This window comes from Terrapene carolina, unplaced genomic scaffold (assembly GCF_002925995.2).
Source record: "Terrapene carolina triunguis isolate 2854851 unplaced genomic scaffold, T_m_triunguis-2.0 Scaffold111, whole genome shotgun sequence".
Taxonomy (NCBI): Eukaryota; Metazoa; Chordata; order Testudines; family Emydidae; genus Terrapene; species Terrapene triunguis.
Window position 1 is genome coordinate 13179590 of NW_020664462.1, and position 25463 is coordinate 13205052.

Genomic DNA, 25463 nt, shown 5'->3' on the forward strand with positions numbered 1-25463 from the left:
TCTGCATATTCTGATTTTGTTAGATGGCCCGGGGAAACATGTCAAGTGGCCAAGGGTTGGCCAAAGGGCTTTGTTATAAAGTGGGGGTGTGAAACACAATGTAAAATGGGAGATTCCTCTAACTGTGACATTTTAATAGCATAAACATTAAATTGTATACTGAGCTCACCTGTCTTAGTTTCTCTGTGTCTGCCTGAGACATGTTCATGGTATTCTGTGTATCCGTTACTCCTGTAGTTGGTGTTGGGCCAGAAACTTGTGAGACTGTGGAAAACTGCTGCCCTTGAGAGCTCATTGGAGAATTTGCAGATGCATTAAAGTTGCCCTCAGATCCAGACCTTTGCTGATCAGCTTCGTGGGCATGCTGACTAGTTCCAAAAGTTTCTGGCTGAGGTCTTGGAGTCATTGGAGGCTGATCATAAGGATCATGTGCTGGGGCTGCTGGAGCATGGCTAAATGATTCTGTTACAGCAGGTCCTGCTGGTCTTGGAGTTTGAGAACATGGATCTGGTGGTCTTACAAAAGTGCCCTGCAGAGCAGTTCCTCTGTTTTGGGATGTCTGCAGGAAAGGATCTCGATTTGGCATTAGTCCTGGTCTTACAGTGGATCTGTTAAAATTCTCTGGAATCCCTGGCCTTGGAGTTGCTGGTGGCTGAGAATAAGGGTCATTAATAACTGGCCTTGGCGTTCCAGGAGGTTGAGCATATGGATCAGAATGTCTCTGATTTGCTGGAGACTGAACAAATAAATCTGCTGGCTGTGCAGGTCTTGGTGTGGGTGGTTGCTGCATATATGGATCAACAGTGGTGGGTCGAGGTGTTCCTGGAGGCTGGGAATAAGGGTCAGCAGCCGGCCGAGGAGTACCTGGAGATTGGGAATAAGGGTCCTGAGAGGCTGGCCTTGAAATGGGTCCAGACTGAGAGAAAGAGTCACTCTGCTGTCGCATTACCCGGGGCGGATGGGCAAAAGGCTCCTTTATTGCAGGGTGAGGAGTCAGAGGAGGCTGGCTGTATGGATCATTAGACTGATTGTGGGAAAAGCTATCCACTGGCCTTGGTGTCAAAACAGGCCTTTCATATGGATCAACAGCAATGCGTCTTGGTGTTGGTGGCATTGATCCATAAGGATCTTGTGGGGACTGTGGTGGACGCATTGGAGTTTTAAATGGTCCAGGGCTGCCATCAACAATGGGAGTAGGAGTCAGTGGTGGTCGTGCATATGGATCAGCAGGAGGTATTCTCTGTCTTTGAAATATATCAGTTCTAGGAGCTGGTTTAGTGAATGCATCATTGCTTCCAGTTGTTAAAGGAACTTTCCCTGATTGTTCCATAATTATGGGAGATCTTGGTACCCCCAAAGCTTTGGGGAACTGATCTGCTGCCATTACAGGTCTGGGTGTATCTGGTGGTTTTGCATAGGGGTCATTGCTAACTGGAGATGAAGAACATGAATCTCTGACTGGTGAAGGCCTGCTTCCTGCTGGTTCACTCACTTGAATGGGCCTGGATACAGATGATGGTGGTGGGCAGGTATCCATTGGTGTAATGGTACTTCTTCTGACAAAGTTTTGGTTAACAGGTGGTGGCCTAGGTGTTCCCACCATTTTAGCATAAGGATCCATTGGAGAGGGCGGTCTAGAGTTTGTAGTACTTGGAGGAAACATCTGTTGTGACGCAGGCTGAGGCGTCTGTGACTGAGCAAGAGGATCCTGTACTGGCATTCTAGTTGGGGTTGGGGGTGGAGGTGGCGCTTGTGGTTTGAGAAACACATCATCTGAGGATACTGAAGTAGGGGTACCAGGTAGTTGTTGTTTTGTAAATAGGTCTTTGTGGAATGTCTGTTGAGCAGGAGACATATTTCCATTGCCAGTCTGAGGCGTTAAGGGGCTCTGTATCCCACTGCTAGGTGTGTCTGAGCCAGACTGGTTCAGAAGCTGTTGTGAACCAAACTGTTGTTGTTGTTGCTGCTGCTGCTGCTCATTTTTCACTTGCTCAAGTTTTTGTGTGGCTTCAATTTTGGCTTGCTGCTTACTTTTCTGACGCATTTGCTGGTTTAAGATGGGAAGAGAAAAGGTTACATTTATTAGTCCCGAGAACATAAGCAAGGGCATTTTGATGACTGAGCATCAACAAATTAGGATCTTTAGAGACATATGAGAACGGTTAAGAATAATTTAAAAGCTTAAGTACAGTGGAGGCAGAATGCCTGGTCATTTATGAAACTAAATTACATTGGCAAACTCCCCATTGACTGATTGGGGAAAAGTATTTCCCAGATTCCCAGAGGAACAAAGCCGCTTGCCAACCTTCCATACTAAAGAAGTGATGCAGCCTCATTAACAAGCGGTAAAGGGCTTTGGAGTAACAGAAAAGTGCCAGCCTCATTTAAAGTGAGAGTACCCAGGGTGAAGGCCTTTTCTGTGACCTATGACAGAAAAGGGCATACACCATTGCTCTTAGCTGGCCCCACAGAAATAAAGATAATTAATTATGTTAACAATCAACCGAAGTGGTAAAAATAAGTCAAATATTTTTATATACCTTTTCTTCTTATGACCAAAATCTTCACTCTATGCAGAGTGCATGTTATTAATTTATATCTCCTTCCTTGGATAGATTAAAATTGATTTTAATCCATTAAGCACAGCAACTACCAATAAAAAAAAATCCCACAATAATAAATGACCAAATATAACACACCTGTCTGAATTTCCACTCCTGCTCATGTTCCGATTCCCTCTGCTTTAAAGGATCTTTAAAGAGGTCTGAGTCGATTCGAGAGCTATGATCAATGCTATCCTGTTGCTGCTGCCTTTTCATGGAGTCATTTGACATCTGCACTTTATTGATGCGCAGAGCAGCTCTATTATCTCTGGCTTTTTGCTGAGAAAAAATAAAAATACAAGTAATTTTTCTTTTTTGATATGTGTAAGTACTGCATCTACCCATTCTTCCTACAAAATCTACAACCAAATTATTTATGTGGTCTGATTTAATCACACACAATCATGAACAAACTAGGTTTCTCTCTTGTAACCAGAACTACTAACTGCAAGTCTATAGTCTTGACAAAGCTGCAGTGTGGGATTTGTGTATGCCAAACCATGTTGGGCAAAAGAGTCAGTAACAATAGAGGCTTTAAATGTAGGTTAGGAGATTCTGTTTATGTGCAGCACAGGGCCAAAGAAATACAAATATACCAATACACATGTGAAATCTTATATTTGTGCGGTCCCAGATTTGAAGAAAACAGGCGGCTCCCAGGTACGATGAATCAACAGAGGTTTAATTTGGACTCATTTGGAGAACTTCAGTTACAGGAGAATAAGATGCACTAGTGGACTACATTAAATAGCCTCTATGCATCCCACTGAGTCAGGCTAGCAGTACAAGCATAGGATTGAGGGTTAAGGACAAAGAAAAATTGGACTGCACAATAACAACTCTTCAGATAAGCATTTTCAAGCAATAATGGAGCTTTTAAACTTTGAATGGCTGCTTCAGGGAGTCGCTTCTGGCTGATATTTTGAATCTGGCTCCTTCTGAGTATCAAATCCTGACAGTTGCTTTTTCAGATTTATGTTACAGTTCTCAAATGTATATTGCACCTTGCAGAAATGAACCTTTTTAAAGATTTAAAAAAGCAGTCCAGGATGAGAGCCGCATGGCCATAATGGCAGCTGAATTAATGCCTGCAGCTTCTTACAAAATCCTCAAGTTGGTGTGACATTTTTGCTCCCCTTTTAAAGTGATCGGTACATATTAAAAAGTGATAAGGTAAAGAAAGCAACAGTAAGAGCAGGAAAGCTGGCTTTTGAGCTTCAGTCACTTGGTAGTTTTAATTATCTTATTCAGCATGAAAGCTCTTAGAGGCGGGGACTGTGGTTTCTTCCATGTTGGTAGAGTGTTAATCACATTGATAGTGCACAAATAACAACCATCAGCAGACATTTAGATTGCAAGCTCTTTGGGGAAGAGAGTGTCTCTTACTATGTGTATGTACAGCACCTAGCATATTGATCTTGGTTGGGGCCTCTAGGTAATATAAATAAATAAATGGATGTAGTTTATATTAAGACTGAATGGCTGAGAAAATAGCTTTAGAAACAAGTTCTAAAATTACAGAGGTCTAAAACTGCATCTTCTGGAGCCTTAGGGTACGTCTACACTACCCGCTGTATCGGCGGGTAGTGATCGCTCTATCAGGGATAGATTTATCGCGTCTAGTGTAGACACGATAAGTCGATCCCCGATCGCTCTGCCGCAAACTCCTGTACTCCACCGCGGCGAGAGGTGGAAGTGGAGTCGACGGGGGAGCGGCAGCAGTCGACCCCGCGCCGTGAGGACGCGAGGTAAGTTGACCTAAGATACGTCGACTTCAGCTACGCTATTCTCATAGCTGAAGTTGCGTATCTTAGGTCGATCCCCCCAGTGTAGACCAGGCCTTAGTAGTTTTAAAACCAAACACCCCACAGATTAAATGTACAAATGCTAGTTTTAGTTATTGTTACCACATATGGTGCTCTTTCTTGTGAGCTTGCTTTTCTCCACAGTTTAGCAATCTGCTTCACTCTTGTAGTCCAGTCTGCAACCAAAACCAACATATTGTTTTAGTTTGCAGGGTTTTGATGATTTTATAATTCTTCAGACAATTTTTATAAGTAGAAACAGTTAATGCTTTGGTGAAGAAAGGTGCCTAACGGAACTGTTACAAAATTTGTGCCCCTACACAATAAATCAGTTCCTTACCTGGGAATTCTTCCTTTAGGTTGGGGAAGTTGATATTTGTGTACAGAACAGGTGCTACTGTTGCCATTTCACCAAGTGCTTCTTCTTTTTCCCACTTCAGAGTGCTTCTTTGAGCATTGGACATTGTATCCCCTTCTCCTTCCATAGGGGGAGCAGATGGTGTCCATGAACTATTAGGATCATTTACCACTGGATTAAATGCTGGGTTCTTATCCCTGACAAATCAAAACAGATGTTTAATTTTTTAATTTTCCTCTCAATATAATATGAAAATTTATTTTATAAACACTCTGTTCACTACTCCAGCCGTTAGTATCATGTCTTTTGAAAAGATTTAAAAGAGCAAAAATGTTTTAAAACGTATTTAATGTTTCTGTCAAATAATAAACATTTAAAATGTGCAGTGGCAAGTATGCTTCTCTGATACCACTCAAGCTAGGCTAACTGTTGAGTAATTCCATATTCTTCAGCTTGACTTACCTGGTATCACTGTACGGTGGTTGTGTAATAGGAGAGAAAGTGCCTAGTCCAGCTCCAGGAGCCAAAGGTGTATGAGGGAGATGGGGGGTAAGTCCAATCAGGCCATTCATAAGTGGTACTCTTGAAAACACACTTTCCCCTGGAAGGCAAAAGTTGAAATGATCAATGTAAAGAACGAGTGTCTGAAGGCTTTCAAGGTGTTCAAGACAAACTTTGGTGAGGAATAGGCCTTTAGTCTAATGAGAAACTACTTATTTGTACATTCTATGGTGCTAGTTGTGAATACATTTATGCTATAAATTAGAAGGTTTCTAACCCTCAGAGGAGTGAGGTTCTAGTACAGCTTCCAATATCAGTAGAAGGAGGAAGTGACCTAACTATTTTTAAACTGGAGCTTGATAAGATTATATGACAGGATTAAATGATGGGACTGCCTGTGATAGGAGGGGACTTGATTCGATGATCCAGGAGGTCCCTTTCAGCCCTACATTTCTATGTGCCAACTTTAACCTTTTGGAGAGGAGTTATGAACATATGACATTCTCCACCACCATAAACTTTAGTGAGCCCTTTCCTTTATATCCAATCAGTATGTACAAGTTTCTTATGATTTTGGCAAGTCAAAGGATTCTTTGAGAATTCCCCATCTTAACTCATTTTATATCTCAGGCTAGCCTGTGTTATATTATTCCATCTTACATATATGTATCTTTTGGGGTGGGGAAATAGAAGAGCAATTTTGAGCATTTATTTTTATTTAGTGATCTGAATATCTGTTAATACTGCTTGGTTACATATTATTAAATACTTGGAAATGAGTTCATGAAAAATAACCTAAAATTCACCAAAAGGTGCACACAACTCTTCTCTATATGGGTGTGCAGCAGGCCCCAGATCCTTTGTTTATTTGAAAATATTTTCTTTTACTGTTGGCAACTGTATCCATGGGGCCTACAATCAGCATCTAGGATCTCCTGCTACTACAATGGAAGTAACTGGTGGTTGTCCAAATATATAAGGGTGAGGAACACAGTGGGGACAATAGATAACGATAATAGATAATAATAAAAGCTAAGCCCCTTCAGCTGTAATGTAGCAACTAAGATTGTCTGGTTGGCATCTAGCAAAGACTAGAACATGGCTTACAGACAGCTCTACAGTATCGCAGGCTGCCAACCATTGTGATATTTCTAGCCTTCAAAGTTCTCCCCTAAAGGAGATGATGCCAGATTTTCCATGATGCCAGATAACAGACACGAAGGCACTGCACACAATCTCCTTTCACAATTCTTAAATAAATATTAACCATTAAATTAGGAATCTCCTCTTCAGAGATGGTTGGTATACCAGAGTAAAGCTTTCTAACGTATGATTTCTACACTCTTATCAATGAAATAAATCTAGTCAAATGTACCTCAATATTTCAATAAAATATTAAGTCTAGCAATTTTACACCACTATTAAGGCAGAGCATTTTATTTGTATCATTAAAATATTAGTGCAGACATGACACAGGAACAAACTGGCCATGTAATCTATTACCTCTCATTTGCTTTAAATTATCTCATTTTTAGAACTTCTTGAAGTCTTATATTTTTCTAGAAATTCATCCAGATTAAGAAACAAATTATTTTTTCCTTTCTTAGGATATCTGGTGGTTCTAGAATTACTCACTACTGAAATCAATTTAGACACTGGAATAGATTTCTGAAGCACAAATACATCATAATGGGCTCTCTGCTTGCACTTGAGCTAGTGCCAACTTTACTAGAGATGCTGGCTGATGAGAAAAGAATGCTTTTATAACTATGTGCCTGGATATTATGTAAACCACGGGTTCCCAAACTGTGGGCCGCAACCTAAAAGTGGGCCACAACACAGTGCTGGGTGGTCTGTCGGCAGGGGGAGAGATTGGGGGTAGGGTAGGAGGATGTTGCTCCCCCAAAACTATATACATTGGTGTAGTCGCGGCTGGCGATGACCCTCACCAGGGTCAGAGGAGCCTAGTGTCCCCGGCAGGTGACAGGAGGGTGAAGTGGAGCTGCCAGGCAAGGAAAAGGGGTCGGCCAAGAGGTGGCGGCACTCAGGGCGGCTGGAAGGTTTGCATCCATTCCCACTCTGAGCCAGCGTGATCTGTGGCTATCAGGACCCCTGGAGTATCAGCCCTGCGGCCCTCCCAGGGACCTGGGCTCAGCACTCCCACTCTGTTTCCTCCTGGACAACGCTGTGATCAGGACTGTCACAGGTAACGGCCAGGCCCAGCCTGAGCGCCTGCCTCTGCCCAGCACTTTGGACCCCCAAGCTCCTCCCTTGTTCCTGAGCAGGGGGTGCCTGTGAGGCACGCCAGGGTGCTGGGTGAGTGACTGAGGGCATGGCTGTCAGGTGATGAGCTCAAGGCACTCAGCGGGCAGCTGAGGTGGAGGGTGTCAGCAGGGGCAGGCTGTGGCACCTGCCTGGCCCCTTCGCCTTCTTGCTTGCCCTGGTCCCTGCTGAGGCGAGGGGCCAGGCACGCCCCATGGTGTCACTCTCCCTGATGGAACCGTGTTAATAGTGGGCCAAAATGCATAATGCAGCTGCACAGGTGCGCCTCACGGAACAAAGCTTGGGAACCCCTCATGTAAACAACCCATGAAATACCATTGATGGGGCACTCAGAGTGAAAACCTAGAATTCTAGGATACATATTCCAGCATTTTTTCAGAAAAATCTATCCAAGATAATAGAACTAAATAAAGTAAGCCTGATAACCAGCCTTCTTCTGGATTCATGGCTTGGGAAACAGATTTGATTTGGCTTTGCAACAACAACAAAAAAGGCATCTGTCCCCTCCTTCCCTATAATTGAAATATTGCAAAATTATGCTAGCTCTCTTTTCCTTGTTTGAATAGTGCTAGTCAACTTTCTTAAATTAACCTTTTTACAGAAATTGGACTGAATGGCACTGTCACATTTAGACAAATTTATAATTAAGGGGCAGATTAACTCCTTCACCGTGAGAGTGTGCTTAAATGTACTGACAAAGCAATGAGACAAAATGTCATAATAGGAGCCCTGCTTTATTACAGACCACTTACAGTACTATACCATAGTCAGCCGGTGTAACAGCTCCAGTATTTCACAAAAAGTCTGTCTAACAAAAGATCGCTTTTCCTCTCAGATATCAAAATCCATTCCCATATGTATCAGACACTTAATTTCAAAATGATTTGTGAAAGAAAGCATACAGAGTATTTACCCTAGCATAGTTTATCATCATATTTATACTATGAAAGATACACAATTGGTTTTGTACAGCCCGCTTTTAAAAGGAACAGAAGACATACCCTGATTGTGTAAAGGCATTAACTGAGGTGGAGGCTGTGGCAAAGGAGTTGGCTGAGTGGTTGCAGGACTCAGTACAGCAGTGAACAAGTCTTCCACATCCTTTCCTCCCAGCTCTGTAAAAATAATATGCATAACTTGGCAGGTACTGTTATATAAACTAAATGTAATAAAAGACAGCAACGCTCAAGAACACATACCTGGAATTTTGTACAGTTTACCAAGAATTGCACCTGGTCAAAGTAAATATAACACAAAATTAGCAATAATTCATTTCACTCTTCTAGATAAAACATAATAAAATTAATTCTGTAATTGTAAGTGCAAAGGCTAATTTTAAAATTACATAGACAGTAATAATAGAAAATAGGAAGCATTTGCTTAAGTATTCTACAAGATCAACATGTAAGACAAACATTTTACCATCTGTGACCATTTTGTCTAGTTCTGGACTGAGAATTCCATCTAATTGTTCTTCACTCAGGGGCCGTGAACTCTGATTGACACTTGGCTGAGGCAGAGAGGAAGGATCATCAGAGATGGGGCCAATATCTAGTCCAGCTGAAGGGGTAAGAATATTAAAGTCAGCTGTAAACAATGAAATCTACTGACACAGGACAAAGGGCATAAAACATTTCCAAAATTATTTTTGGTTACAATTTAGTTGTAAACTAAAGCCATCTGCTAAAATCTAAAAGTTGATTTTCAAGGGAAAATAAGACATCAATAAAAATCAGAAAATATCGGATTTAGATTGCTCCATAGTTTGAGGAAGACATCTAATTTAATTAAATGCTTAGAATTAGACTTTGAACCAAATTTTGTTGTAACGGGACTTCTAAATTTAGTCACTGAATGTTTTCAAACATTTAATTCTCTAAGGCCTGGTCTACACTGGGGGGGGGGGAGGGGATTGATCTAAGTTACGCAACTTCAGCTACGTGAATTACGTAGATGTACTTAGATCTACTCATCGCGGTGTCTTCACTGTGGTGAGTCGACTGCTGACGCTCTCCCGTCGACTCTGCCTGTGCCTCTCGCTCCAGTGGAGTACTGGAGTTGATGGGAGAGCGCTTGGCGGTCGATTTATCGCATCTAGACTAGACGCGATAAATCGAACCCCGCTGGATCGATCGCTGACTGTCGATCCGGCGGGTAGTGTAGACAAGCTCTTAGAGAACTTTTTATTTTGTTCATTTTAAAAACAGGAATTTCCTGCAGCAGGTACATTTAAACCTGACTGAAAGTTACCTTTGATCTTAAGTATCCCCCAAAACTCCCATGATTCCTGCTGTGTTAGATTAAAAATCTACTAAAACACAGTTCATACTAGTAAATAACTGGCGTATATTAAAATGGCAGCAGTTTCTACTTTCAAAACAGGGCTAAAATATTCTGCATTAAATTAGAAAATACAAATGTGGGTGTTGAGAAAATACAATTGTTACTTTTTCTGTGACATGTATAATATCCTTTTAAAAGTTAAGAAAATATCTCAGAAGCAACAGACTCTTGGTAATACTGTACACAATTGACTTTAGTATTTGAAAGGTATTGCAGCACCAAATTCCAACTAAGAACCACCTTTAAAATAATATAGCATGCTTCTTCTAGTTATCATAAATCTGTGTTTTATATAGAAGTTTTATGTAAAAGTGATCAATCATCACCAGTGATAAAAAAAAAGACTGATGTTGATCTTTTTATTCATGCTTTATACATTGACATAATTAAGATGTGTTTTTAAGTTAAAAACAAATATATCACTAATACTACTATATGTAATACTGTCAAATATGAAAGAAAGCAAGAAAATGCATAGTTTTGCATTGTGAAACACACAAAAACAGCAAATTTATTAAAAAAATTCAAAAGCAAACTCTCTAGAATTCTATCAAGTGCACAGTGCAGGTTTTGTAAGTTGTGCTTGGCTCAAACAACACAGAAAGATAGCAAAAAATGAAAGCATGGATTAGTTACACAGAGTAACGAAGCACTAACATCTATGCATGCACAAACAGTTCTTTCAGCTAAAACCACTAGGAAAGATGACTACTTCTAACCACGGGTCATCCATTGTTTAGTTTCTTACCAAATGGGGAGGGTGAGTTCTCAACCTGGAAAGTGCATAAATCAAGACCTACAGGACCCAAACCAGATAAAATGGATGATTATAACAAGAGAAAAAAAAAAACAAAACAAAAAACACTGCTGCATGCTGAAAAAGCTACGCAGGTATGATAGACAACAGCAGCTGTTTTTATTCTCTTACGAGCAGCAAAGCAAAGGGCTGAGTAAAATAAAACACTGACAAGTTTTTGGTTTTTTGTAAAAGAAGAGATAAAAGTCCTTCTGAAATTGGAGTATACTTAAGATATAACAGTTACATAAATATCAAAGCCACACATCACATAACCTGTGAACATAACACATGAAATGAGTCTATAATCAAGAGAACAAAGAAAACAGCCACCAAGGAGCCCTTAAAAGCACATACCTGAATGATCTCCAGACTTTACTAAATCATCAGAAAGTATTCCCAGAATATCATCATCTGTGTTCAAGACCTCTGAAAGGTCAGCCAAAGGGTCATCAGAACTACCTATGTAAGATACAATAAACTAAACATCAATACAACCATGATCCTCACATATTTATTCAGTGATTTGTCCAGTGATGTACATGGATTTAGCAATTTCCTAAATTTAGTAAATGTAATGAATGAGCATGTTGTAAGGGAGACTGGATGATTTTAGGAAAAAACATATATGGAGAATTTCTAAAAAAAGAGAGAGAGAACAATAATCCCACAATTTTAAACAAGTAAACCAACTCTAACTTCGTATATCATAATATGGAAGATTGTCTTAGGTAACCACACTGCACATAAGTACAAGGAGAAAATAAAGCAAAGTCAGGATGGGGAATAAATTCTGTTTTATGAGAGTGATTTTCTTATTAATTATATTTTTGAGGGAACATCACATTTGAAGTTTTTCTTCAGCTATATTTATTCTACCTGGCAAATATCAATTGTATTGCCAACTCAAAGTATCAAAAACTTATGACTGGTTTAAAATTCACGACATTTAACAAAACAAAAACAATGTGGTTTTTTTTTATTTGCCTTCTATTTTTTAAACCCTTAGGGTACACTTGGAATGCATTTTCAAGCTTTTCTCTGCAAACTACGAAGGTAAGAAACACACTTTTTTTTTTTTTTTTAATTTAAGCTTTCTTTCAAAATAACATGACTCCAGGATCTAAGGCTTTAAAAAGAAACACCCAATATCGCAAGATTCACAATAAAATTGCAATAGCTGGCAGCACTGAAAACATTAAAGAAAGATTAAATTTAAATTTTTACTACCGATGGGGAAGTTATGTTCACAAGTATCTTCACACACTGCAATTTATAATCATCTGGCTACCATGGCATTTAGTTCACAGTAATAATTATTTCTTTAAGGCTCAGTCCCGGAAATATGCATTTGTGAATAAAGTTACGAACATATGTACATGTTTGCAGGATCAGATCCTACCTCTAGCCTGGAATGAACGTTTGGGAAGTGTCCACCCTAGTCTTAACTTCAGGTAGTTTACATGTTTGTAAACAAATTGATAGTTAACTCTAGGTAAAAATATCTGTAGATAAACGCTTGAGCACAAATCACTGAATATCATGAAGCATTCCAATAGGATGAGTTTGACAAATAAACCAGAATAATTTAGAAAGGCTATCAGGAAAAGTAAAGATTACTGAAACCACCCGGAGAAGTACCTAAGGAGTAAAATATGAAGAGTAGACAGTAACATGGACAGAGATGGAGGCAAGTGAAGGTGGGCAGGAGAAAGAGGGACAGCAGTAAGACACAGACTAGACACACCACTAGAATGACAGAAACTAGAAATGGGAAAGATGTATACATTGCAGCATTTCTAGTTCTATTCAGTCTAGTTTAACCTGGCTCAAGGGTTTGTGCTTCCAGAACTTCTTCTGTGAGGCTACGCCACAGTCTTCTACACCTCACATGACCTGAAGGTTTTTTCAGCTGTTTAGATTAAGTTTTCCTTTCTCTAACTTGAATCCCACTACTCCTATAGGTTCTTCCCTGAACCATGCTAAAAATCAGAGTAGATGGCACACTAGACCTGACCCTCTTTGTATAATCACTTACACTCATGCAAAGTAGCTGTAACATAGTACTGTTTTCATTGGGTAATGTTTTACGCTTCAAGCTCACTTTGCAATTTATAGGACAATATATCAGTGGAGGATGGCTACTAGATTGAGCTACATTATTGTGCATAGAGAACAGGGACTAATTATAATGAGGGAAGTACTTCAAGTGCCTCAGAAATGTGTCAGTTGTGGATAGTTTTTTATTTAGTCAGTGTATCTGGTGCTACAAAAGACTATGGAATATAAGTACAGTACTGTGAACAAAAGTTGATTCCACTTTTGTGATAAAATTTTGCCTTTTGCATATTAACTTTTGCATTTTGGTGCCAGTACACTAATCATGCAAATGGTTGGGTAATTTATGTATCACCACAAAGTGATGCTGATGACATAAGATGGCTTGCTAGCTTGTTAGCTGGCTAGCTAAAAGGATTAGATGCAGTCAACGCTTGGCTTTTATGAAATTCCACCCAAGTATGCATACCTGGCCTATGGCAGAGTTATTGAAGCAGGAAAAAAAAGCCTCCTAATGTAGCAAACACCCAGGCAGAATTAGCACCCTTCAGTTCTTCTGCAATATTTTTCCTATGCTGTGGCAGTTTTCCCTATAGGCTTCAATAAAGCTACCTGGGCACAGTCCGTAATACTTTAAGCACCTTTTAATTAAAACAAAAATCTTAATCTAAGTAGTTAGAAATGGCTCCGGGTGAAAAGATATAACTGAACAGAGCTTACTACTTAGACTGCCTCTCTGTTGGCCAGCTCTGTTCCTGTTGTGTTCACTGTCACTTTAAAAAAAAAAAAAAAAAAGCTATCTTCCTATTTGTTCTAAAATTTTTATTTTTTTTTATTTTTATTAAATTGAATGTGTGTTAAGTCTTAGCTTGGAAACTGCTAAGTTGCTTTGGTCAGCTGCTTCAGATCAGAGCCAAAGGCTTGACACCACTTGTCACTTCCCTTGGCCGTTTTGGATTGGAGATGAAAACTAATGCCAAGCAAAAAGGAAAAATGACTTACCTGCATTTCTGGGTTCCTGGATGAACACAGTTATATTGCTACCTTGTGGACTTCATTCCTCTGGTGCATTTATTTGTTTTTGTTTATTTAAATTCAAATAATAAAGATGCCTATCTAAGGCTCTAGGCTGTCTCACATAATTAATTACACAATACATAAAATTGAATTAAATCTCAGCAGCATTAAAATCAGTTCCAGTGGAACTGGGCCAATCACCTGCCTTAATCATTATCTGGGAAGCATACCCTCAGCCATCTCCAGAGACCATATCAAACAGATGTCTTTTGTAGCATGCCCAAATAGTCACCAAACAGGAGATATTTCAGACCAAAGGAGGGTAAGAGAGGTTGGAGAGGGGAGGGGGAGGAGGGAAGGAGAACAAGTTCCAGAGTCCCAAAGCCCTCACGGAGAATGTCCTACCAGCTGTCACTCTCTTTTATAACAAGAGGGATCCAGCTCAGGTAACCCTGTTAACTGCAGCAGTGGCAGTATGGCCTGGCAAGAGAGAGAACCCCCCAGGGAGGCTGATCCCAGGCCATTTAGGGCTTTATAGGTCACAATCAACACTTTGAACTCCACCAATGGGCAGCAAGTGCATATCCTGGAGCTCTGGGGTCATGTGATCCCAGTATGATGCCCTGCTCAGTTATTGAACTGCTGCATTCTGCACCAGCTTCAGTCTCTGAATGGTTTTAAGGTGTGGCTGTGACAGTCTGTACCCTATATTCACCCCTTTTACACGACTATGATAAATCTGGTATAAAGTATGCCTTGTAATATCATTTGAAAACTTGTAATTTGCTGATCATATGTCCTGGTAAAATATGTGTGGCAACACTGCATGTAAAGTTAAAAGATTCCACTGTAAAGTATTATTAAGACATGTCCCAGTCTGGGGGAAGCAGCCACAAACCATTCCCCAGAGACAAAAGGCTAGCCAACGCCTCAACCAGGTGTCAATAAAATCAAATGGACCATCGCCTGGTTAAATGTCAATTTTTTGGCAGGAAAAAGGACGTGGGTGAAAATCTGTATTTTCACAAAGAAAGAGGAGGGGGTTCCCATCCACACAGACTTTATGTCTTCTGAACATGAGCTGGAGATGATTCTTGAAGAAGAGGAAGAACTATGAGAGGATCAAGTAGGCACCCCAAATAATTCCTCCTTTTCTCTCTACCCACAGCACCCACAACACCTGAAGAACAGAGGAAACAACTTTGGATTGGGGGAGACTCCTGACTGAAAGGAATTCAGCCAGTAAGACTGCTGTAACTTGTGGTGAGAGAGACCTTTGCTTTGAATTCACTTAGTTTGTTAAGTTAGGTATTAGTTGTGTTTTACTTTTATTTTCTAGTAACCAATTCTGACTTTGATGCCTCATTACTGGTAATCACTTAAAATCTATCTTTTGTAATTAATAAACTTGTTTTGTTTTTATCTAAACTAGTGTGTTTGGATTGAAGTGTTTGGGAAGTTCCCTTTGGGATAACAGGATTTGTGCATATCATTTTCTATTAATAAAATGATGGACTTTATATGAATTTGTATTGTCCAGGAGAGAGCTGGGCAGTACAAAACGTACATTTCTAGGGGGAAGTCTGGGGCTGGGAATTTGTTGGTGTTACTCTGCAGTGTAATTCATGGGTGGCTGGCTACAGCACTCATAGACCATTTCTTTTGGCCCAATCCTCTAATTTGTCTAGGTCTCTCTGTATCCTATCCCTACCCTCCAGCATATCCTCCACTCTTCCCAGTTTAGTGTCATCTGCAAACTTGTTGAGGGTGCAGTCCACGCCATCCTCCAGATCATTAATGAAGATATTGAACAAAACCGGCCCCAGGACCGATCCTTGGGGCACTCCGCTTGATACCGGCTGCCAACTAGACATGGAGCCATTGATCACTACCCGTTGAGCCCAACGATCTAGTCAGCTTTCTATCCACTTTATAGTCCATTCATCCAGCCCATACTTCTTTAAACTTGCTGGCAAGAATACTGTGGGAGACCGTATCAAAAGCTTTGCTAAAGTCAAGGAATAACACATCCACTGCTTTCCCCTCATCCACAGAGCCAGTTATCTCCTCATAGAAGGCAATTAGGTTAGTCAGGCATGACTTGCCCTTGGTGAATCCATGCTGACTGTTCCTGATCACTTTCCTCTCCTCGAAGTGTTTCAGAGTTGATTCCTTGAGGACCTGCTCCATGATTTTTCCAGGGACTGAGGTGAGGCTGACTGGCCTGTAGTTCCCTGGATCCTCCTCCTTCCCTTTTTTAAAGATGGGCACTAGATTAGCCTTTTTCCAGTCATCCAGAACCTCCCCCGATCACCATGAGTTTTCAAAGATAATGGCCAATGGCTCTGCAATCTCATCCGCCAACTCCTTTAGCACCCTCGGATGCAGCGCATCTGACCCCACGGACTTGTGCTCGTCCAGCTTTTCTAAATAGTCCTGAAACACTTCTTTCTCCACAGAGAGCTGGTCACCTCCTCCCCATGCTGTGCTGCCCAGTGCAGTAGTCTGGGAGCTGATCTTATTCGTGAAGACAGAGGCAAAAAAAGCATTGAGTACATTATCTTTTTCCACATCCTCTGTCACTGGGTTGCCGCCCTCATTCAGTAAGGGGCCCACACTTTCCTTGACCTTCTTAATGTTGCTAATATACCTGAAGAAACCCTTCTTGTTACTCTTAACATCTATAGGTCTATAGCCAGACTGACAAAGGGTCAAGGAGATGAAAGTCTTCCAGATACTGTGAGAGCTGTCTCTCCACAACCTTCTCCACAATCTTAGTCAAAAAGGGAAAGATGTGATATTGGTTGATAATTAGCAAGATTGCAGTGTCCAGTAATGACTTCTTGAGCAAAAGTAGTGCTAATGCTTCCTCCAAGAGAGATGTTGACAACCTCCACAAGTAAGTATTTCCTCTCTGGCCTTCATCAGCCAGGAAGAATAGGGATCCAAAGCAAAGGCTGAGGGACAAAATTCTCCCAACACCTCTAGTACCTCAGGGAACATTACTGGCTGAAATTCCAGGAGTGAAGACAAGGCCCTTGTTCCCTCAAGACCTTGTTTTATCACCCCAGAAACAGACAGCCCATCCCTAATCTGATCAATATTGTCCACAAAAGAGCAAAACAATTTCCTTACAATGGGAGGGACTCAGACCAGCTACCGAGCTGAGACAGTCCAGATTTACCAGACTATCTACCATCTGAAATAAATCTGCTGTTTAAGATTTTGCAGATGCTATCGTGGAGGGAAAGAACTGTTTCTTGGCCGCACACACAACCATAGCACAAGAGTTTATAAAAAAATCTTTATGCTGAAACCAATCAGGCTAGGCACGGGACTTCCATCACTGGCACTCCAGCCATCTCATGGTGTATAACAAGATGGAATATGCACAAGCCATAGTTCTGACTCACTGAAATCTCAACAGCAGGATGGATACATCTGCTGACTTGGCATTCCTATAGATCTATAGTGGCTGCTGATAATTATTGTTATACTTATGTTTACAGAAGTTTAAACTAAGCCTACCTGGTTCTCTGTTGCTCAGAATTTACTCTTTGAAACATTTTTGTTTTGGAGTGAACTTTTCCACATTTTGTCTCAGTTTAAACAATTTTGTTTTGTTTTAAAGTTCCTGGGCTCTCAGGCTTTGTGTCCCAAAATGGATTGAGACTTCTAGAGTCCAGAAAATCAGAAAGAGGTGCATGGGGAATGAGTCTTCTAACCCCTCTTCCTGAGGAACAGGTCTCCAAGGCCCTCTGGTTGGTAAGGTACCAAGGAATAAGCACTGGCTACATGGTCATAGAGGAGAGTGGATGCAAAAGCTGCTCCCTGGCTGTTATTTTGGAGATACTAGGGTTATTCATGTAACACTGCACCATGCCCCTGTGAAATGCACATACATTAATGGGGAATGAGAGAACATACTTTAATAATTAAAAAACTAGGTACCTGTACCAGCAGGAGTAAAGTATGGAATTGTGTGGTTTTATATTTTCCCCTACCATTTCCAAGCTTTAAAAAACAGGAAATTAAATGCATAACACGACATAAGGCAGCACTAAGGCTGCACAGTTCAAAACTTCTACCCCATTGGCTTAATATGTTCGTGCTTATGGCCTCACTCCTGCAAGCAGATGCACCAGCATGGAGCTTTGTTTGCATCCATGGAGAGTTTCAATGGAACTCCTTATGGGTAAAAAGATCTGTGCGAGTGCATCTACTTGCAGAGTTGGGACTTATACAATGTAGACTAGAAAACATGCAGTGGGGACTGTGATAACATTACTCTAAGGTTCTTAATCTTTGCATTCCTTGATTCTTGTGATTTTAATTGTGCAACATTAAAGTTGTACCTTTTGAGTTTAACTACCGTTTTCAATGGGCAACAAGACAGCTAAGTAATTTTCTCTTTTGCAAAGGTAAAAGTTATAATAGATGCCCATTCTGTGCACATTCAAAAACGCCAGGAATACGTGGGTAAAAAATTATTGGGTAACAGTACAAAAAACTATTTACAGTAAGGATCAGACAAGCTATGAGTCACAAAATAACCATACAGCGTAATATAAAGTGTTAAAATACATAATGTAGAGGGATAAGATACCTCTAAACACACAGCACATACCTATGAGACATTGAGAAAAAGAATTCTTGAAGTAGCAGGACAGTTGGGAAAAAGAGAGATTGTTCCCTTGAGCGAAGCTGGCCTTTCAGCAGCACTTTGTGGCGCTCCAGCCATGTTCAAGACTCACTATCCATCAAGTTAAAATAACATTCCCAGTTTAGCTTTTGTAGTAGAAAGTGAGAGTCGAAAGCTGCCTTTTTGGCTACAAACTGCACCCTGAAAGAGCATTCAGGCTCATGGGGGACAATATAAAGCAAAAAGAATCCCCAAAAGTCTGAGGAGCTGGGAACCTAAAATAATCAATACTAAAAATTAGACAATAATAACTTTAAAATAAATATTCACCAGTACAAAGAACAGGTTTTTAATGTTGTCTTTCCAATTAGTCTACCTTAGCCTTCCATCATGAAGGATTTGTCTTCCTAAAACAGGATACACCTTCTACCCTGTTTCTAAGTGTTTTGAAAACATGCAAATTAAAATCAAGGGGTCTTATTAGAACATGTATAAGGCAAGTCAGTGGAAGGCCTGCAGCCGTGTATTAGTGACTCCAGAATGAACACCCAATATAACCCAATATAATGTTAACTAGTCTTGTAATATTAAAATAAAGAATGTTAGAAAGTGTATATGTTAAAAATGAAAACACAAAAGTATGGGAAAGCTCCTATAACAACAAAACCAAACATGACTGAATTATCACTAACTTTAGCTTGGTATACCTTGAGCTCCCAGTTTTGCTTGAGCTGGAGTAGAGGCTGAACTAAGCAGTGGGTCGGAAGATGGATCCAGAAAATTGGTGGTCTGATTAGTTTTACATGACATCAGAAGTGATTCTTCAGATACATTTTCTAGGCTCATCTTACTTTGTCTACTGGTATCTAGGAGATCTTTTCCAAAGAAAGCTTCCTGTAATGAAGACAAACATACATTAAAGTCAGTCTATTTAGGAAAATTTGTATATCTATCTGTCTACATGAGAAAGTTTTACTAGTTATACCAATATAGTTGTATAGCATTCGTATGGACTCTATTATATTGGTATAAGAGTGTCCACCCTGGAAGGTGAGGGGAGGCGTGTGTGTGTCACTGGTGGAGGGTGGTAGTGGTTACACTGGTATAACCACATCAGTTTAAATTCACATCTTAGGTTATACAGGAAAAGAACAAACCAAAAACTTTCCTTAGGTACCAACATAGCCCTGTGGTATCTGAGCACAACACAATCTTTCATGTATTTATCCTCACACAAACATCACTGTGACGCAAGGAAATGACTTGACCAAAGCCACACAAGAAGTCTGTGGCAGAGTAGGGAACTGAACTTGGGTCTCCTGATTCCCAAGCTAGTGCTCTAACCACTCACCATCCATCTGTCCTGAATGGTTATCAATTAGCAGAAATCACCATATTGTGGAGCTGCAACAACACAAAACCTCTTTCTTCATGGAGCATAACATTGTCCATTTTCATTAGCAGACTGACATACACTTTATAATAGCTGTCATTCACTTGCAGCTGACTCATGAAAAGTACATCAGGAACCCACTGACTAGTCAACAGACTACACAATCTTCAAACCAATTTGCCAGTTGCAGTATTGTTAATTTATTTATTGCCACCTCCTCATTTGGCCCTAGAAACCCATATCATTTTAAGTTCTAATTGTTAGAAATGCAATTAAAATTATTTTTAAATTTCAGTTATTCTCTGCTTTAATGAAGTCAGAACCTACACACAAGAGCTAAAGAACTATTCTGTTTCACAAGAATCAAATTAAATAAATAAATAAAAATCCCTGCTAGTAAGAGGAAGTCTTAATTCATGGATTTTCTCTCTCCCCGCCCCCCGAATACAGAGTATTTTTTCTCATCAAATAATATTCTGTGATCTTTCTGTAAAGAAAATGTAATAATATCAAGGAGAAATGAGAAGATCTGACTAAGGCTTTTGACAGTATTCAATATATGCAAGTATGCAAACTGAAGGTGCAGTGTTTCAGTGTGTTGGGAGGAAAAAAAATACAAAATGTAATGTGTGTCTCATTGTTCAATAGCAAGCAAGCGACTGGAAGACGGAGATCAGGGCTGGCTCCAGGCACCAGCTCAGCAAGCAGGTGCTTGGGGCGGCCAACGGAGAGGGGCCGCATGTCCGGCGCTTCGGCGGCGGATCCCTCACTCCCTCTCGGAGCGAAGGACCTGCCGCCGAATTGCTGCTGAAGAATGACGCGATCACGGCTTTTTTTTTTTTTTTTTTTTTTTGCTGCTTGGGGAGGCAAAAACCCTGGAGCCGGCCCTGACGGAGAGATAGCTGCCCAAGCTTGTGAAAGCCTTGTATTTAATGTGACAGCATTTTTCTGTCTGTCTGCATGTAACTCAACAACTTTGAAATTAAATACTGCATCCTGCCAATTCCAAAGTTTCACAGGGCACATTCTAGGCATCAATGGCCAGAATCCTTTTGATGGGAAAATCAGGGGAAAAACTGCTTGGGACAGTTAGAGCTTCCAAGCACCTCTGCAATTGTCTATAGATCAATCAACTAGTTGATGGCACCCATTAACACCTTCCAGCACAATACCCATCTGATCTCTGTCTACCATTCCAATAGAGTGTAACATGTTCACACCCTGAATGACTCATCTCCCAGACTATGCTCTTGAATGAATATATATTGAATGAACTCACACAGAAAAATGATAAAAGACAAAAACACCATATTCCCTGTGGGTAAACATTTTCCACAAATATCAGGGGGTAGCCGTGTTAGTCTGTATCTACAAAAACAACAAGGAGTCTGGTGGCACCTTAAAGACAGATTTATTTGGGCATAAGCTTTCGTGGGTAAAAACCTCACTTCTTCGGATGCATAGGAAGAAGTGAGGTTTTTACCCACGAAAGCTTATGCCCAAATAAATCTGTTAGGGTATGTCTACACTACGAAATTAGATCGAATTAATAGAAGCCGGTTTTATAGAAATCGGTTGTATACAGCCGATTGTGTGTGTCCCCACATAAAATGCTCTAAGTGCATTAGTTCGGCGGACCGCGTCCACAGTACCGAGGCTAGCGTCGACTTCCGGTGCATTGCACTATGGGTAGCTATCCCACAGTTCCCGCAGTCTCCGCCGCCCATTGGAATTATGGGTTGAGATCCCAATGCCCGGATGATGCAAAACAGTGCCGCGGGGGGTTCTGGGTACATGTCGTCAGGTCCCTCCCCCTACGTCACAGCAACGGCAGACAATAGATTCGCGCCTTTTTACCTGGGTTATCTGTGCAGACAACATACCACGGCAAGCATGGAGCCCGCTCAGCTCAGCTCACCGTCACCATATGTCATCTAGGTGCCGGCAGACGTGGGACTGCATTGCTACACAGCAGCAGCAGCTAACTGCCTTTTGGCGGTAGACGGTGCAGCATAACTGGTAGCCTTCACTGGCGATCTGGGTGCGGGCAGCTGTGGGGCTGGCAGCCGTAGGGCTGCATTGCACCAGCCCCTTGCCTTTTGGTAGAAGATGGTTTATTACGACTGGTAACCGTCGTCGTCGTACTGCAGTGGCTGTCAATCATGGGCACCCGGGCAGACAATGATGGTTATCAGTCGTAGTATGCCATTTTCTGCCACGCGCCCTGTTGGCTCATTGCACGTTAGCAGAGTCGTAGTATGCTATTTTCTGCCAAGTGCCCAGTATTGTCTGCTAAGCACCCAGAAGAGGCCGATGGCGATCTGGGTGCTGGCAGACATGGGGCTGGCAGACGTGGGGCTAGATTGCTACACAGCAGCAACCCCTTGCCTTTTGGGAAGTAGATAGTATATTACGACTGGTATCCATCGTTGTCATACTGCAGTGGGTATCATATTGTGCAGTAGACCTGAAGGCTTACTGCCAAGCGCCCAGTATTTGCTGCCAAGCACCCAGAAAATGCCAAGGGCTATCAGTCATGCTGCACCGTTGTCTTAAGATGTAAAAAATAGATTTATTCTGTATTCATTTGCTTCCCCCCTCCCTCCCTCCTGTTAAACCCTGGCTGGGTGATAAACCAGGGTGATAAACATATCCTGGCTGTTGGGGTAACTGGTTTCTCCGCTTCCTTGCTGCTGTGAGCTATTTACATTATCTTCATGCTCATCTTCCTCATCCCCAGAACCCGCTTCCCTGTGTCTTTCTCCAGTGAGGGACTCATAGCACACGGTTGGGGTAGTGGTGGCTGCACCCCCTAGAATGGCATGCAGCTCCGCGTAGAAGCGGCATGTTTGCGGCTCAGCCCCGGACCTTCCGTTTGCCTCTCTGGCTTTGTGGTAGGCTTGCCTTAGCTCCTTAATTTTCACGCGGCACTGCTGTGTGTCCCTGTTATGGCCTCTGTCCTTCATGGCCCTGGAGACCTTTTCTAATATTTTGCCATTTCGTTTACTGCTTCGGAGTTCGGCCAGCACTGATTCATCTCCCCATATGGCGAGCAGATCCCGAACCTCCCGTTCTGTCCATGCTGGAGCTCTTTTGCGATCCTGGGACTCCATCATGGCTACCTGTGCTGATGAGCGACCTGTGCTCTCCACGCTGAGCAAACAGGAAATGAAATTCAAACGTTCGCGGGGCTTTTCCTGTCTACCTGGCCAGTGCATCTGAGTTGAGAGTGCTGTCCAGAGCGGTCACAATGAAGCACTGTGGGATAGCTCCCGGAGGCCAATAACGTCGAATTCCGTCCACACACACCCAATTCCGATCCCCTAAGGCCGATTTTATCGCTAATCCCCTCGTCGGAGGTGGTGTTAAGAAACCGGTTTAAAGGGCCCTTTAAGTCGAAAGAAAGGGCTTCGTCGTGTGAACGTGTCCAGGCTTAATTCGATTTAACGCGGCTAAAGTCGACCTAAACTCATAGTGTAGACCAGGCCTAAGTCTTTAAGGTGCCACCAGACTCCTTGTTACTTTCCACAAAGCCATCACTCTACATCTGACCTCTCAGACCTCATCCTCAAAGAAACCTGCATAACACCTTCAACAGACAAGCCTCAGAACGTAAATGCAAAACTTTTCTAGACCCTAAAAATCATTAATAGAGACACTGGATTTATGGTTTATTACAACAATCTATAACCCACTAACCCCCTTTCACCCATCTCTTCCCTCCTATGACTGGAGAGGTGATAACGGGCCACTTCATTTTGAATGGTCCCTTGAAATATGGGTTAACTACTTATGCTAAACAATCCATTCCACCTTGCATTTAGCTATGACACTCCAAGTACATTTCCCAGACCTGAAGAAGAGCTCTATGTAAGCTTGAAAGCTCCTCTCTCTCTCTCTCTCTCTCCCCCCACAACAGAAGTTGGTCCATTAAAAAGATATTACTACTTTCTCATCACCCAGACAGAAAGAATAATGGGGAGTTGAGGGGGAAGAGGAAGGAAGGGTATGGGGCAACGGGGGCTTGAACACAGCTCATGGCATGGGGAGGGGAAGATTGGGGGACCCTGGCATGGGGCAGAGGGGGATGGGTGCAACACACAGAACACCTATCAGAAGGGAAAGGCGGGAAGGGGGAGGGCACATAGAGCTGTTGGCATGGGGTGTGTGGAAGAGGGGACCCTCACATGTGGCAGAGTGGGCAATGGGGGACACAGAGATGTCCAGGCATGAGGGAGGGGTGGGGGAAGTTGCACAGAGTCTTTAAAATAGAGGGAGATGGGAGGGTGGTACACAGGGAGCTTGTGGAAGGGGGAATGAAGGAATGCAGGGAGTCCCCAGTGTGTGCAATAACCTCATTACAGAAGCTACAAAGAATAGCTTTTATTATATATTCCTTATGCAAAAGCCACGTCAACTGAGTGATAAATTAGATATCAGAAAGCAAACATTTATACTTTAAATATATTAGCAGTTTATTCAACACATGCAAACATTAGTTTGAAATAGCACATAATGGATAGCAAGGACGGTACCTGCAAGTATGCAGGGAAGGTTTCTTCAAGTTTATTTTTCTTTTTCCTGTAACGCTTTTTTATTTTCTCAGTATTTTCAGAAACAGGAGTAGACTCATCAACTGGTGTATCTGGCAGCTGTTCAGTCCAACCTTAAAACAACATTCATGCACAAATACATTAAAATTCTCTTTATCTCTCTGGCCCACTATACACATCTGATGTTTATTATTTAAGAGGGACAATATGTACTATGCAGCCTAACTCCCTGAAGTACAGTTCTACTCTGAAAAGGGTCTCTGTAAAAATGGTATTCTGGGGTTGATTACATGTTTGTCATCTCTCAATTTCCATACTGAATTTGCTGATTCAAAACTAAACATAATTAAATAAAGCTGAGAAGTGACAATTCTGTTAATGACCTTGCCTACACTTGTGGTGGAGAGTAGGGTGCATGTAGTTATATGCTGCATCCACACTCACTGTGGTGTGTAGCTACATGTGGCAGTGAAAGGCTCTGGCAGGGTGGAGGCTGTGGGCTTTGGCTCCAGGGATCCTTTCCTCACTGCTTCTCCCTGCCAGGGCCTTTCCTACTTGCCAGAGTTTTTCCACTGTGGGGCAGAAAGGCTCCAGCAGCTGGGAGGCAGCAGGACTCTATACTGCTAAAAATAGCAGTATAGATGGGGAGAGTCATTTCTTGGGCATGTAGACAGCCATGCAGGCTACATACTCTGGGGTTCAGGCATGTAGGGCACTCTAGTCTACTCACGTAAGCAGTGCCTCACCATCTACACTGCTACTTATATGCAGGCTGGCTGGGCGTGCAGAGTCTGCATTCTATATACCGCCATAAGTGTAGACCTACCAAATGACGCATAAGCCAGAAAAGTGTCCAGCTCAGTTCTCTAATTTGGCAATGGTAACACAGTAAGAAATCAAGCAGTGCTGACCTGGAATGCATGCAGGGAACAGGTCCATTGCAAAAGGAGGTGCCATTTTTACACAGTCACTTTTCTGACCATAACCATTCATAGATCTTAGAAAAAGAAGAGACTTCCTAAAACCTCTTCGGATATGTCTACACAGCAAAGAAAAAAACAGGCCTGGCCTGTGTCAGATGACTGGGGCTCACGGGGCTTGGGCTGTTTCA

General features: G+C 41.7%; 1 protein-coding gene across 1 annotated transcript in view; it reads right to left on the minus strand.

Moving 5' to 3' along the window:
• Nucleotides 1-25463, minus strand: part of KMT2C (lysine methyltransferase 2C) — a 311979-nt gene that overhangs the window by 50664 nt on the left and 235852 nt on the right. The window contains exons 25-36 of the mRNA XM_026652136.1: nucleotides 24335-24465; nucleotides 19114-19300; nucleotides 11047-11151; nucleotides 10642-10689; nucleotides 8973-9110; nucleotides 8750-8782; nucleotides 8552-8665; nucleotides 5229-5367; nucleotides 4749-4963; nucleotides 4511-4584; nucleotides 2700-2882; nucleotides 170-2047 (exon numbers count right to left, since the gene is read on the minus strand). Coding sequence (XP_026507921.1) covers nucleotides 170-2047; nucleotides 2700-2882; nucleotides 4511-4584; nucleotides 4749-4963; nucleotides 5229-5367; nucleotides 8552-8665; nucleotides 8750-8782; nucleotides 8973-9110; nucleotides 10642-10689; nucleotides 11047-11151; nucleotides 19114-19300; nucleotides 24335-24465 — 3245 coding nt within the window. The remainder of the gene's footprint in view (nucleotides 1-169; nucleotides 2048-2699; nucleotides 2883-4510; nucleotides 4585-4748; nucleotides 4964-5228; nucleotides 5368-8551; nucleotides 8666-8749; nucleotides 8783-8972; nucleotides 9111-10641; nucleotides 10690-11046; nucleotides 11152-19113; nucleotides 19301-24334; nucleotides 24466-25463) is intronic.